At 34.6% G+C, this 14997-nt stretch overlaps 1 protein-coding gene across 2 annotated transcripts in view; it reads right to left on the bottom strand.

The window, feature by feature from the left end:
• Window positions 1–738: 738 nt before the first annotated feature.
• The window catches only part of RAD54B (RAD54 homolog B), a 142932-nt gene continuing 128673 nt past the window's right edge, over window positions 739–14997 (bottom strand). Inside the window, exons 11-15 of one of the 2 annotated variants that reach the window (XM_077167218.1) lie at window positions 14817–14992; window positions 8772–9033; window positions 7789–7855; window positions 7392–7592; window positions 739–853 (exon numbers count right to left, since the gene is read on the bottom strand). In XM_077167218.1, coding sequence (XP_077023333.1) covers window positions 840–853; window positions 7392–7592; window positions 7789–7855; window positions 8772–9033; window positions 14817–14992 — 720 coding nt within the window. In that variant the 3' untranslated portion in view covers window positions 739–839. Of the gene's footprint in view, window positions 1322–7391; window positions 7593–7788; window positions 7856–8771; window positions 9034–14816; window positions 14993–14997 lie in introns of both variants that reach the window. The other variant, XM_077167217.1, reaches the window with a different exon arrangement.

Below are 14997 nucleotides of genomic sequence, written 5' to 3' on the forward strand. Positions count from 1 at the left end.
ACTAAAACAAATGGTAAATGTACACTGCCCAGATAAGGCGATAGAAGTCTAAATAACTCAGATTTGATGTGACATAATCAAGTCCTATACAATTTCAAGACAATTTTCAGTATAAAAGACATTTTCTAAATGTAAGTAAAGGCTGTTTACTTTGGAAATTAAAATGGGCAGCTCCTTTCTTTCTGAAGACCTCAGTCTTCTAAAGCTTGCTTTGTGCATTAAAATTCTCTTTTAATGTCAAAAAATTGTTACAGATAACCCTCAACATGATGCTAGTAGAATCTTTATTCAGTGTACAAGCAATGTCTAGGAGGCAAAAATGTATAAACTGCATGCAGCCCCCATGAGTTAGAGGTCCTAGATTAGGAACTAGTGCTCTGAGGTATCCCACAGTCCCTGATCCCTGCCCCAACCTACTGACCATTCTCACCCAAACTGCCCTACAGCAACTGTTAGATCCAACATCTTTAGCATATACAATCCTAATCTCTGATTCTCTTTCTCCCTTGAGCTATAATTTAAATTTACCAAGTTTTCCAGTTGTCTCACACATTTGTCTAATATTCCTATTCAGATTAGACTTCCTAACGGCAGAGAGAGATTAGGTATTTTTCTTTTCTATATTTCTTAGAATGTACTTAATAAAAGTTAATCATGGAATAAACAAGGAAAAAAAGAAAAAGGAGAAAAAAGTTAATCATGAAATTATCACTAAACAATTGTATAATGATAGAAGCACTTCTTTAATGTTTATTTTCAACATTTAAAAATATTAAACTGGGCTAGTGCGACCATGGCTCAGTGGCAGAATTCTCACCTACCCTGCTGGAGACCCGGGTTCAATTCCCGGTGCCTGCCAATGTAAAAAAAAAAAATCAACAACTGGTGCTGTAATAATGGGATACTCACATGGAAAAAGAATGAAATGTGACCCCCACCACTTAGCATACAAAAAAAATCATTAAAAATTAAACAATTTTGGCTATTGTATCAAAGCTATATTTTGCATCAAAACATTATTTAAATAATTCCATTAATTAACTACATTTAATTATTACACTAAATTTTTAAGAGACCCAAGGAACGTTATGAGGTAATCTTCATTATTTAGCAGTAGCTTGATTAGTTATATTCTGAAAAAAGAATGATACATTATCTTTTATTCTTTCAAGAAAAGGATCTGTAAGATTTTGATAATCTCCAGAAAAATGTTTCCATTGCTTCAGCTGTGACATAGAGAGAGGTTTCAGAGAGCCAGACTTCTGGTGATGTGAGCCAAGCTGACAATTTCTAAATATAGAGAATGTTTCCAATGAATTACCTGAAACAAGTAAAACAATGAGAAAAATCCTTAGGCCAACCAATATACTACTATACATAATACTTTTAAATTTTAAAATATGTATGATTTTATACAATTATGACATTTGACCACCATAGTTCAAGTTAAAACAAGCAAATTCAATTCATTCCTTCTACAAATATCCATAAATTGTTTACTATGTACTGATTTAAGCACTGGAGGTAAAAATGGTCAACAAAGATAGACACTATTTCTCACTTCAAGAACCTTACAGCCTAGTGGGAAAGACATACATTAAACAAATAATCATCCAAAGAAAAGTATTACAGATCTACAATCCCTTATCTAAAACTTTTGAGAGCAAGATGTGTTTTCAAATTTGTAATATATTAATAGGCCCAGGGGTCTGGGACAGTACTCCATAATCAAACTTACTAATATTCTATAGCAAGTCATATAAATAGTCTTAGTAAATGGTTAAATAAAGATTTTTGATAAAATCACATCACTTTAGGAAAGGTTTTTGCCAATAAATCTGTTTGCTGCAACTTTATGAAAGAAAAAAACATACTTTGGTCTTTAGAATTTTCTGGTTTCAGAATTGAAGATAAGGCTATGGAAAATGTTCTAAAGACGATCATGGTGATGAATGCACAACTATGTGATGACATTGTGAGCCACTGATTGTATATCATGTATGGACTGTATGTGTGTGAAGAGTTCTCAATCAAAAAGAAGAGAAGGCTATGGAACTGGTACTACCAAGGTAAGGTTATAAAGGAAAGGTAGAGGGAACTATGAGCACATATACAAGAGAATATGGTCAGGATTAGATCATATTCAAGTGAAGTAGAGATGCTCCCTCTGGAAGTAATGTTCTATTAAGATCTGAAGGATAACAAGGCAAGAAGCAGGTAGAGAAGGAAGGTAAAGCATTCCAGGGAAAATACAAACAAAGGCATGAAAGAGAAGAGACACTGGCACAGTGGAGGAACTGACAGGTGCCTAATGCAATTAGAGCTTAGAGAGCAAAGGCAAAGAATAACACAAGAAGAGAAATTGAGTAATGCAAATATATATAAGGGTTGGATTATGCAAAACATTGTAAGCAAAACATGAATGGTAGAAGCTAATAATTATTCACCGAACCCATTTCTCTTTCCTTCAGCATTTAGCTAGATCACATTTCTCACACTTCCTTAAAGTTACATATAAAAATTGCTGAACTATATGTAATTCAGTAGCCTTGATCTTTGATAATGATTGTATAATCACATAGTGTGACTGTGTGATTATAAAAACCTGTCACTGAAATTCCCTTTATTCATTGTATAAGTAATAAAATACAGACAAAAAAATAATAATGGGGGTGATAAGGGGTGTGGGATGTTTTAGGTCTTCCTTTTTCTTTATATTACTTTTTCGGGAGTAATTAAAATATTCTACAATTGGTTATGGTGATAAATGCACAACTATATGATGACACTGTGAGCCACTGACTGCATGCTTGAATGGATTATATGGTGTCTGAAAATATCTCATTAAAATTGCCTTAAAAAAAAAAAGTTAGATATAGCCACTGAGTTCTGGCCAATGCAATTTAAATAGAAGTGATTTATGTCACTCCCAGGTCTGGTCTATAAAAATTCCCCCATTTATTTTCTACTTTTTCTCTTCTAATACATGGTGGCTGAAAGACACAAGAGATCGAAGCAAAAGACTCTAAAGCCCAAGGGGATAAAAGTACCAAGTAGATTCAGGAAAAAGCTTAGATCCCTGAATCACCATATGTGACATAAATGTCCACAATGAACTGTTAATGTGAGTGAAAAATGTACTTCTAATGTATTAGGCCACAATGGTCTTTGAGTTTCATGTTACAGCAGTTAGCCTACCCTAACTCACTACTGTAAAGATTTCAGATTTTATTCTAAGAACAATGGGAAGCAACTGAAAGTTTTAAATTTTTAACTTTTTCATTATAGGAAAATTTTAAATATATGTAAAAATTGACAGAACGAACTTCTCTTCATACCTTTCAAGAACTATCAACTATCTTATTTTATTTAAACCCACACACTTTCTCCACTTCATTATTCTGAAATAAATACAATGCAGTATTTCACTTGTAAATATTTCACTCTGCATGTCTAAATGATAGACTCCTTTTAAATATTATCACACCTAAAAAATTTAAGCCATTCCTTAGTATTGTCAAATATCCAGTCAGTGTTCAAAATCATTGAGATTTTAAGAAAGAAAATAAGATAGCTTTGAAAGTCCAGAAAATAGTAGAACAACAAAAGAAAAAACTACAAACTAGAATTGTACACTCAGTAAAGATAGCATTTAAGAGAGAGAGAAAAAAATCACCTTATTTTTTTTAAAGGAGAAAGGCCTTTTTGAAAAAAAGCCACCCATAAAATAAATAGTAAAATGAATAAAAATATAGCAATAATGGGCGGGCCATGGTGGCTCAGCAGGCAGAGTTCTCACCTGCCATGCCAGAGACCCGGGTTCGATTCCCGGTGCCTGCCCATGCAAAAAAATATATATATGTATATACCAATAATTATAATAAATATAAACAAATTAAATGCTCTAGTTAAAATGGAAAAACAGACTGGATAAAGAAGAAATTCCAGCTATATACTATTTACAAGAGAGATAACTAAAACATAAGGACTCAGAAAGATTTAAAGTAAAAAAATGGAAAAAGATACAGTAGAGCTGAATATCTGCAAAAGAGACCTAAAATTGACGAAAGTTTGTTAACCCCTAACCTAGAGAAATGGGGAGATATACCATTTTTTACAACTAGAAAGATTCAACATTGTAAAAATGGGAATCTCCCGCAAATTAATCTATTAATTCAATTTCAGTCTAAATCCCAAGATGATTTTCTAAAAATTGATAAGCTGATATTAAACTTCACATAGAAAAACAAAGGCCATCACATCCGTTAAGATGACTATAGTTAAAAAGATGGGCAATAACAGGTATTGGTGAGGATGTGAAGAAATTGGAACCCTCATACACTGATGGCGAGAGTGTCAAATGGTAAAGCTGCTTTGGAAAATAATTTGGCAGTTTTTCCAAAAGTTAACCATATAATTACTAAATGATCCAGCAATTCCATTTCTAGGTATAGTAAATTCTTCTTATTAATAGTAGTTATATTCTATCAAGTCACTGCAAACACTGAATTAGAGGAACCACTCTTTCTAGGGATAATATGGGGTTAGGGTTCTACAAGCCACTGGTCACAACAACTACATCAGTGATGAATACATAACATTATTTTAGGTACATTTCTGTTTAAAGACACCTTATTTCATATATATTTTTGATATTCACATTGAACTCACACCAATGGCACTATAATTCATGCCTGAACAATGCTTTTCTAACACATTATTTTCTACATAAGGCACATCACAGCTTATACTTAAGTACACCAGGCAGCACTTCAGAACTATGCTTGGGGAGCAAAATCACCAACGAAAAACAAAAAACATGGCACTAAACATACCACACTAAAAGGATACTTATTTACAGTATGAGAGCTGAAATAAGGTAGAGTATCATTTTGTTAGACCTCAGATGGGAACGTGTATATCTGGCAAATCAAAATTTTCATCGTGCTGTACATTTCCACAAATGACCAAAAAAGCACCAAGAGTACTGATTTGGAAGTTACAAATAAATTTTAGCAACTTTGCAAATTTGCAAATACAGAATCTGTGAATAATGAGAATCAACTGTATATATTCAAGAGAACTGAAAGTATATGTACACTCAAAAATTTGTACACAAATGTTCATATCAGCATTATTTATAACCAAACAGTAGAAACGACCCAAATGTCCATCAATGAAGGAAGGATGAACAAAATGTGGTATACCCATACAACAGAGTATTATTCAGCCATAAAAAAAATGGAATACTGATGCATGCTAAAACTGGATGTACTTTGAAAATACTATGCTAAATGAAAAAGACCAGACATAGAAGGCCACATAGTAAATGGTTCCATTTACATGAACTGTCCAGAGTAGGTAAATCCAGAGACCATAAAGGACTGTGAGACCAAGGAATGACTGTTAATGGTATGTGTTTTTTGTTTTATTTTTTACTTTATCATGAAAAATGACATATGTACAAAAAAGCAACAAATTTCAAAGCACAACACAACAATTAGTTACAGAACAGATTTCAGATTTTGGTATGGGTTACAGATCCACAATTTTAGGTTTTTCTTTCTGGCTGCTCTAAGACACTGGAGACTAAAGGAAATATCAATACAATGATTCAGGAGTCATACTCATTTTTAAATCCTATCTTCTCTTTTATAACTCCACCTTCTCCTTTGATCGTTTTTTTTAATTACGTTCTTTTTAATTGATATATATTATATATTCACGTACCATGTAACCATCCAAAGTGTACAATCAGTGGCACAATATCACCATATAGCTGTGCATTTATCATCGCAATCAACTTCTTTTTTGTTTTTGTAAAAAATAACATATATACAAAAAAAGCAATACATTTCAAAGTACATCACGACAATTAGTTACAGAACAGACTTCAGAGTTTGGAATGGGTTACAATTCCACAATTTTAGGTTTTTTACCTCTAGCTGCTCTAAGATACTGGTGACTAAAAGAAATATCAATATAATGATTCAGCAATCATACTCATTTGTTAAACCCTATCTTCTCTGTATAACTCCACCATCACCTTTAATCTTTCTCCTACTCTTTAGGGGTATTTGGGCTAACTTTTTCATGTTGGAAGGGGCTATTGATTATATGGGATAGAGGGATGGAACTAGTTGATGTTCTGGAGAGGCTGGTCCCTCTGCATTTCAGGATATGCAGTTTTTTGTTTTGCTTCTAGGGATGATAAAAATTAGAATTTTTATATAATTTCATCTTAAAGGATTCTGAATGTTTTAAAAAGTATTTCATTTTTTTACGCAAAGTTGAACATGTAACTCCCACACTTATAACTCTTCAACACTTTACCATTGCCTACAAGATCAAGTCCAAACTCCTTAGTGTGACAAAGATGGCCTCTACAATCTAATCACTTCATCATATTCCATTCTTATCTTTTGCTGTAATTTCCTCTCATATTCTTGCTTAACTGACCAAGCTGTTCCATTCTTCTCTACCCTTCCTCATGCTCTTCTCTCTGATTGCAGTGCCCACTGCCCACAGTCCACCTCATACACACACGCCTTGTAGAAATACATCTCCTGCTGCAAAATTTCCTGGCTTTCAAGGTAAAACCAATTAGTCCTTCCTATAATCTCCATAATGCCTTATGCATACTTTCATCATAGAACAAGTAAACTTGTATTCACTCACTGAACTAGTAAACTTGTATTCACTTACCTGTTTATATTTGTTCCTTCTACTAGAGAAAGAATGAGTGTCCAAGCAAACAAGGATAAGTACAGGATATACATATAAAGACAACTAAATTAATTCCTCTACATCAATCTTGTACAATCTTAAACCTGTATCAATGCAATTTATCAAGTGACTTCCTATAACTGGACATTGCTTGACCTACTCCTAACCCAGTTTCTATTTGAGTGGTGTCCATTGTAGAGGGTTGATATTTTTAGTTCCACTTAAACAGCATTAGAAATTCATCAGGTATTGAGTAGTATGGTAGCCCATACTAATTGCCCCAGAAAGTTTGAGCCCCCTGTTGAAGAAATTCTATACAATATAAACAAACAGCAAAATTATTCTGTCAAATGTTAACGGGTTTTTTGAAACAGAAATAAGGCTTAAAACATTTAACTCCAAAGTTATTACAACAGAATTTGAAAATTTTTAAATAAGTTAAAAATTTCACAACTGATTCAAAGAAGCAAATTTAGAGACTAATAAGACTCTAATAAACATTTTCTGAAATATCCATCAGGTAGTTCCCTGTGACTCAAGGGAAAAAGAAACTGAATGTAGGCAAATGGTAAATATTTTAAAGTTATTCTGTACTTAAATATTTTCAACTGCTAAAGAGACACAAACTAGCTTTACCATAGAAACAGATATTAAATACAACTCACCTGTGTGATCTTTTTCTCCTGAACACTCACAGTCAAGCAGGTCATGAGTAACACAACGTGAATTTTCATGTAATGTGAATAAGTTTTTAAGTTCCTCTACTGGAAACTGAATATGTTCAGATGTCTTGGTCAGGTCTACAACTGCCCCAGAAAGACCTTGCTTACTGATCTGCCTCTGATAGATCTTTTCTTCTATTGTGCCTGAGTAGAAAATTGGACTTGCTTCAGATCTCTATGTCTATTATTTTTGTAGAAAAAAAACACGTTTATTAGCACACTAGTTAACTGAATAACAACATTCCTGACACCGAAGCACAGTCTAACCAAAAAAAAGAATGTATATATTTTTTACTAGTCTAAAGGATAAATATTTTTTGTCACATTGCAGCATTATTACCTGTGGTTAGCAATCTGTAAATATGTACAGGATGTTTTTGACCATCTCTCCATACTCTAGACATTGCCTATAGAAAATAAACAAAAACTCTGAGTAGAGTAGAAAATAATGGCACTTTCCACCTAAGTAATTTGCTGGAATATATTTAAGATTATGAATTCTGGATTTTATTTATAGCTCCAAAACATAAAAAGCTCTGGCATACCCAAGTATGCCCTACTTTCTATTTTTTTCATGGGATACAGAAAGGGATAGTTGAACATGGACTGTGATATTGTATAAAATAACTGTGGAGTACCACACAACGATGAGAGGATCATTCTGCATCAAAGAATGGGCCAGTAGTTTGGACAGGAGAATCCAGTAGAGCCAAGTATAGCATGGAGGGCTTATTCCCAGTCTAAGTGGCTACTGATTCATTCCTGAGGAATCCCTCAAAGGTCTGCATTTAGTCTAGGCTCTAAGTAGTTGCCAATGGTTTAACTCATAAATGATACCAATAGAGATGCAAATCTATAAGGTAAAAATTTCAAATACATGAAAATGAACTGTACACTGAAGAATACCAAAGGCTTCATCTGAAATATTTTCCTGAATAAGTTAATTTTATGCTCTCACAGTACCCTGATCAAACATTGATCATAGCATCTACAACACCTTATCATCTTTCTGTGATAGTCATGAGCACACCAAAGGTCAAATTGTACAGAAAATTAGAGCCTGGAGATACAAAGGTTTGCATTTGACTGACCTAGAACAAACTTCCATATCTTCATCTGTAAAATGGAGCTAATAATATCCTCACTTGTAGGGTTGTTGTGAAGATTAAGAAGAAGTCAAGCACTTAGCAGAATGCCTGATACACAATAAGGGCTCATTGGGCAGTATTTACTATTACATCATCATCAGCTTTGTATCCTCAGCAGACACTGTATCCCCAGGAGTCACACCACAATGTTTATTTAATGTGTAAATATTCCTACCTGGATATCAGTGGCTGGATTCCAATCAATGTCATAAAGAATTAAGTGAGATCCTCCAATAAGGTTAAGTCCCACACCACCAGCCTTTGAACTTAACAAAAAAATAAAACTGGAAGAGTATTTACTATTGAAGCTATCAACAATTTGCTGCCTTTGAGAGATTGGTGTTTGTCCATCAAGTCTTGTATAAGCATATCCATGACGCTTACAGACTTCTTGTAAAATATTCAAAGTTTGTGTGTAGTTGGACACCAACACCACCCTGTTAATGAAAAAGAAATATTCTTTGTATAAAATTTAAAGGCAAAATTAGATTTTTAAATTGAAGCAAAATACCACAATAGTATAGTGATATTTACAGAACATGAAGAAGGATCTCATACAATTAAAGCACAGGTTCTTCTTCACATGCAGTTTAAAGTCAATATCTAAGAGATTTCTAGTTTTAAGAAAGTGGAATAAAGACCTTTCTCTCTTCTTCTTCTCTCTAAAGTCACCCTAAAAACAGCAGGAGAATGGAAAATAGAAAAGCAAACTCTGTCTTTGATAAACAAGGAGACATCTATAAACCTGAACCAAAATACAAAAACAGAAAGAGAATAGAAGAATGGTGACCTGCTTAAGAGCACAGAAGAAAGTGAAACCTAAGCACCCCCTAAAGGGGATTTCAGTGAGAAGCAAGGGAACATTCATTTATACCACAGAATCCTGTCACGACTCAGGCATTAGAGACACAGGTACCTAGGAAGGAAGGAGTTTAGATTGAGTTACCTCAAGAGCTTTGGTAGACCCCAGGCCCTATTCCAGTGTAATCAGTTGACCTTTTCTTTCTCACATAAAATGTTTATTCTCTGAAGCATAACTTAGACCTGAAGATGCTAGCAAACAGAGACACAGTAACAAATCAAAATGAATGTCTGCATAATGCATGGTAAGGCACCAAACCCCTTATCCAGACAATCCTCAGCCTGGCATCACTCTCACATCCCAGCCCAGGCATGATATTGAAAAACTTGTCCCTGGGAAAACCTGAATAATACCAGAGGTGTAAAAAAAAAAAAAAAAAAAAAAAAACAGCGTGGTGGTCTTAAGCTTTATGTACCCCAGAAAAACATGTTCTTAAATCATATCTATTCCTGTGAGTGTTAAACCCATTGTAAGTAAGATCTTTGAGGCTACTTCAGTTAAGGTATGATCCATTTTGCTGAGGACGGGACTTAATACTATTACTGGAGTCCTTTATAGGCAGAATAAATACAGAGAAAGAGAGAGACAGATAGATAGGTAGAGAGAGAGAGAACAATCATAGACGCAAGAAGCTGAAAGCACCAAAACACGGAAGAGACCAGCAAACACTGCCATGTGCCCTGTCAAGTGGCAGAGGATCAAAGATTGTTGGCAGCCAGTCTTCAGGAAGAAAGCATTACTTTGATGATTCCTTGATTTGGACAGTCTCACAGCCTCAGATTGTAAGCTAACAAATTTCCATTGTTTAAAACCTATTTCACATTCCCATTGTTTAAAACCTAAAAACCTATTTCACGGTATTTGTTTTAAACAGCCTAAGAAGCTAAAACAGATAGGAAGTCCCAAATCAAAAAGCCAGCTAACTGGTTACCTTACAATGAAGGTCACCAGACACATACAATGAAAGGCCATCATTATAACCCAAAGTATGAGGGATGAAGAAGAATTCTCACAGCTTTTATGATGAAAAACCAGGTTAAGTAAAAAGAAACAAAACCCAGAAAACTAGAAGACACACAGAACAATGTCTTCAAAGTTCTAAGGGAACACTATTTTCAACCTAGAATTTTATGACCAGGCAAACTCTCAATCAAGAATTAGGGTAGAATAAAAACAGCTTCAAGCATGCAAGAAGTCAAAAAGATCCTATCTTCTCTTTCTTAGGAAACCACTGGAGGATGTGCTCCAGCAAAATGTGAAACCCAGGAAACAGGAGATCCAACAGGAAGAGAAGAAAAAGAAACTTATAGCACAATGGTTAAGCTACGTAGCAAGCTTAGAATACAATCAGTTCAAAATGTCGCAACAGGGCTGAGAACTCAGAGAGAAAAGGCAAAGAATATACAAAGGTCTTAGAGACCAATAGAAAAATTGCATTGAGAAGGTACTGAAAGGTATAGGTAGACTTAGTGATTAATCATTACAAAGAACAAATAGGGGAGTAGGAGGAAAGAAGTCCCAGGAGGAGAAAAAGTTGTCCAAAAAAGGACATGCAATCATGGTAAACTATTTGGCTTAGCAATGAATAAGTTAGTTATAATAATCTAGGTCTTAAATACTGATTTAATCAAAAGTTGTGAGCTTGGAGGATGGGCGGTGAAGACATGGGAAGGACTGTCTTTGTTCTACATAGTTCCTCATCCTCTAGCAGGTTAGCCTGGACTAATTCACATGGGGACAGAAAGATGCCAGGATCCACAAAGGAAGCTTCACTGTACCAGCTCTTTTCAAGTATCTTGCATCACATTTGCCAACATACCACAGGCCAATAGAAGTTACATGGCTAAGCTCAGAATAAGAGTCAGAGAGCACTCAAAGTTACACAGCAAAGGAGTGTAGATAGAGGGAAAAAAATTAAGACTATTTTTGCAATCTAATACAATTCCTATACTAACATTTCAATATAGGTACATTTTATATACTTGAAAAAAAAAACCTACTTGAGTAAAAGCAATGGGAAGCCATAATGAAATGAACTTGCATAAGGGTTACTAGAAAATAGTTAACCTGCCTATTTTTTCTTCCTTTTTCTATTCTATAATGGGCATGAATAATATTATCTAAACATAGTTTTTCTGACACAATTTTGCTGGATAAAGGAAATGTGACTCTAGAACATTTTTTCCAAAAAAAATTCTTACAAGGTTCAATGGCCTGTTGGATGGAATAGGTGACTGTCTTGATAAGGGGTCCTATATATTCAATCCCCTGTTAGAGGTCTAGAGCATCCACCCTCATAAGTAAATCACACTTTAAACAAAGCTATCATTTTCATGGTCACCAGACTTTCCCTAAAATAGGTGAAATCTGTAAGCAAGGCTGTCATGTATGCTAGAGTAGATACTGTACCTCTCACCAGGATACCCAAGCCAACAGGTATGTAGCAGCAGAAATACAGCATGACCTCTGCTCACTAACCCATGAGACCTAGTACAAGACTGCAACAACCAAGAAGAAAAGGTGCCCTTTTTAAAAATTCCATAAAAGTGCTACCTACTGGCCAAGTCAGGAGTCCTCAGATATCCCTCCACCCAAAGGGGGCATCTTGTTCTAACCCATCTACCCAAAGAAGATACCTTCTTAATGTGCACAAAAGTACTGTATGTGCTAAAAGAGTTCTGCCTGTACACCTACAGTAAAACTACATGGTTTAAGTTAATGCTAACAGCTGTTATACTATCCCTGATATCAAACATTGTTACTAATTTCTAGCAATATATTTTGAAAGTTTTAAGGGAATGCTTGTGCATATAGCCCAATTTTGGAAAACCTGGCCTCTGTACCAATTGGCTGTATATAAGAAAGAGCCATCTCTTCAGATAATGTGAGGCATCAGGCAAACATACTGTCTATTCCTCTAACAGAAGGGCTCCTTCTCCTCTGATGAGACAAGGCAGGATTCAGTTTTCTTGGAGAACCACAAGCAGTCAAAATTATTTAATCTCAAACCCTACCTCCAAATTATATTTTTCTTATCATTTCTTCCTTGTTTCCGTCTACATGAATGAAAATTTCCCCTACAGTATCTCTAAGGATAAATTTTCACACGTATGTCCATAACTTTGTCTCTTCTAATTTCCTCTCAAACTCTCAATTATCAACTCATTATCCTTTCTCCAACCAATACTACCTATCTCCCCACACCATCCCTCAGAGAAGAGGAGAAATAAAGATCTAGTAAAAAAAAAAAAAACGCAAATACAAGCAAAATAAAGGTTTCAGCCTTAAGTTCAAACTAGGTCAGGACTTACACACATACATTTCACATATGCTTTTGTACCTGTAAAAGCTTACTACTAAAACTTTTTAATCAAAGTATTATTAAACATTTCACAGTAAGCTTCCTTGTTTTACTTACTTCAATGTTAGAAAAAGCTAAAAGCCTGTAAAACTAAAATGATAGTATAAATGAAACAAAGAGATTAAGAAAGATTCCTTGACAATTAATTATTTTGCAATTTGTTTCTATGTATCCTTTCATTTATTCACAAATTCAGTGTGAATAACTCCTACAGAGAAAATTAAGATACAGTCCCTGTACTAGGTACTAATCTATAAAAGAACCAAGGATTATAACATAATGTGAGAGATACTCCATTAGACTATGTACAGATGCTACGGGAGTACAGAAGAGGGGCATCTAACTCAATCTAAGGCAGGAGGCTTCCAAAAGAAGACAGCATCTCAGTGGAGTCTTAATAAAGAAAATGGATAAGGAGAATGAGAAGGAGAGGTATGCTAGGCATAGGAATCTGTAAGATGAAAGAGCAGAGGGCGAAAAGTAGAGCAAATTATAGGTTCTGCTGGTAGTTTATGATTGGACCATACGACAAGTATGGAGTGGTAAGAAAAGAGGCCAGACCAGGAGGTAATAGCCAGATCATGAAGAGCCTTGTTCAGTGTGCTAAAGAGTTTAGAAATGACCCTGAAGGGAACTCAGAATTTTGGATAATTTTTAAGAGTGACACATTCATATCTACATTTCAGAAAAAGAATATATAGTACTGATGGGGATATGACAGTCTTGAAAGTGAGAGGGAAGTAGTTAAGACCATCATAATCTAAATCAGTAATCATTAGTATCAAAACCAAAACCTTGATACCACAAAGAAGGAGGTGCATTCCTGAGGTTAAGAAATAAAATCAAAGAAATAGAATTTAATGACTAAATGAAAGCTGAAAAAGTAAAGAAAAGTAAGTCTAGAATGACATCAGGCTTTTTGTTTGCATTATGGTACCATTCATTAAGCCAAAGAATAATGGCAAATGATGAAGTCTGCAATGGCAAATAATGAAATTGATTAGGGACATGTGAAGCTTAAATCTTACAGGACATCCAGATAAATTGAGATATCTATTAAAAAGTTAGACGTAAAGATGTGGAATTTAGAAAAGAGGGTAGGATTAAGAGCTATAGATTTGGAATCAACACTGTACAGGTGCATTTGAAACTATAGGGAGTAGAGATCACCCAAGTAGATTGCTTAGAGTGAAAAGAAAACTGAGGAGAAAACCCTAAGGAATATCAATGTTTTAGGGTCAGTAAAAAAAAGATTAAGAGCTATAGATTTGGAATCAACACTGTACAGGTGCATTTGAAACTATAGGGAGTAGAGATCACCCAAGTAGATTGCTTAGAGTGAAAAGAAAACTGAGGAGAAAACCCTAAGGAATATCAATGTTTTAGGGTCAGTAAAAAAAAGATTAAGAGCTATAGATTTGGAATCAACACTGTACAGGTGCATTTGAAACTATAGGGAGTAGAGATCACCCAAGTAGATTGCTTAGAGTGAAAAGAAAACTGAGGAGAAAACCCTAAGGAATATCAATGTTTTAGGGTCAGTAAAAAAAAGATACTGAAGATGAGAAACAAGTTAGGAACTATATATCAAAAGAGCATCAGTTTTTTTTAATGTACATATTACATTAAAATATAATTTTAACTAAAAATTTAAAAAATAAAATAAAATAAGGCTTATTAAATAAAAGCCTGCAGACACAGGCAGGCCACAGTGGCTCAGCAGGCAGAGTTCTTGCCTGTCATGCCAGAGACTCGGGTTTGTTTCCCGGTGCCTGCCAATGCAAAAAAAAAAAAAAAAAAAAACCTGTAGCCACAATGTTAGTTTTAAGTTTACAGACTATTGGAAGCTAACCAAAATACCCCTAAAGAAGAAAACAACTTATTTTTAATGCTTTCTTATTAAGGGAGGAAGGCAGAGGAGGGTGGAGAGGGAAGAACCTAATCTAAGTCAAAATTCCATGAAAACTTACAAACAGTTTATTAAATTAATCTCTTACTTTTCAGAAGGACGAAGCTCATGGATAACTGCTAAGAGCTTTGACAGCACCTGTAGTTTTCCTGAATCCTTCTCAGTAAACATGAGAGGGTTGTAGTCAACAGGGAACACATTTAACAAGGCTTCATATAGATTCTTTTCTTCATTTTCATCACAAGTTGAACTACATTCTTTTTCCTGTT

The sequence above is a fragment of the Tamandua tetradactyla genome, chromosome 6 (assembly GCF_023851605.1).
Source record: "Tamandua tetradactyla isolate mTamTet1 chromosome 6, mTamTet1.pri, whole genome shotgun sequence".
Lineage (NCBI taxonomy): Eukaryota > Metazoa > Chordata > Mammalia > Pilosa > Myrmecophagidae > Tamandua > Tamandua tetradactyla.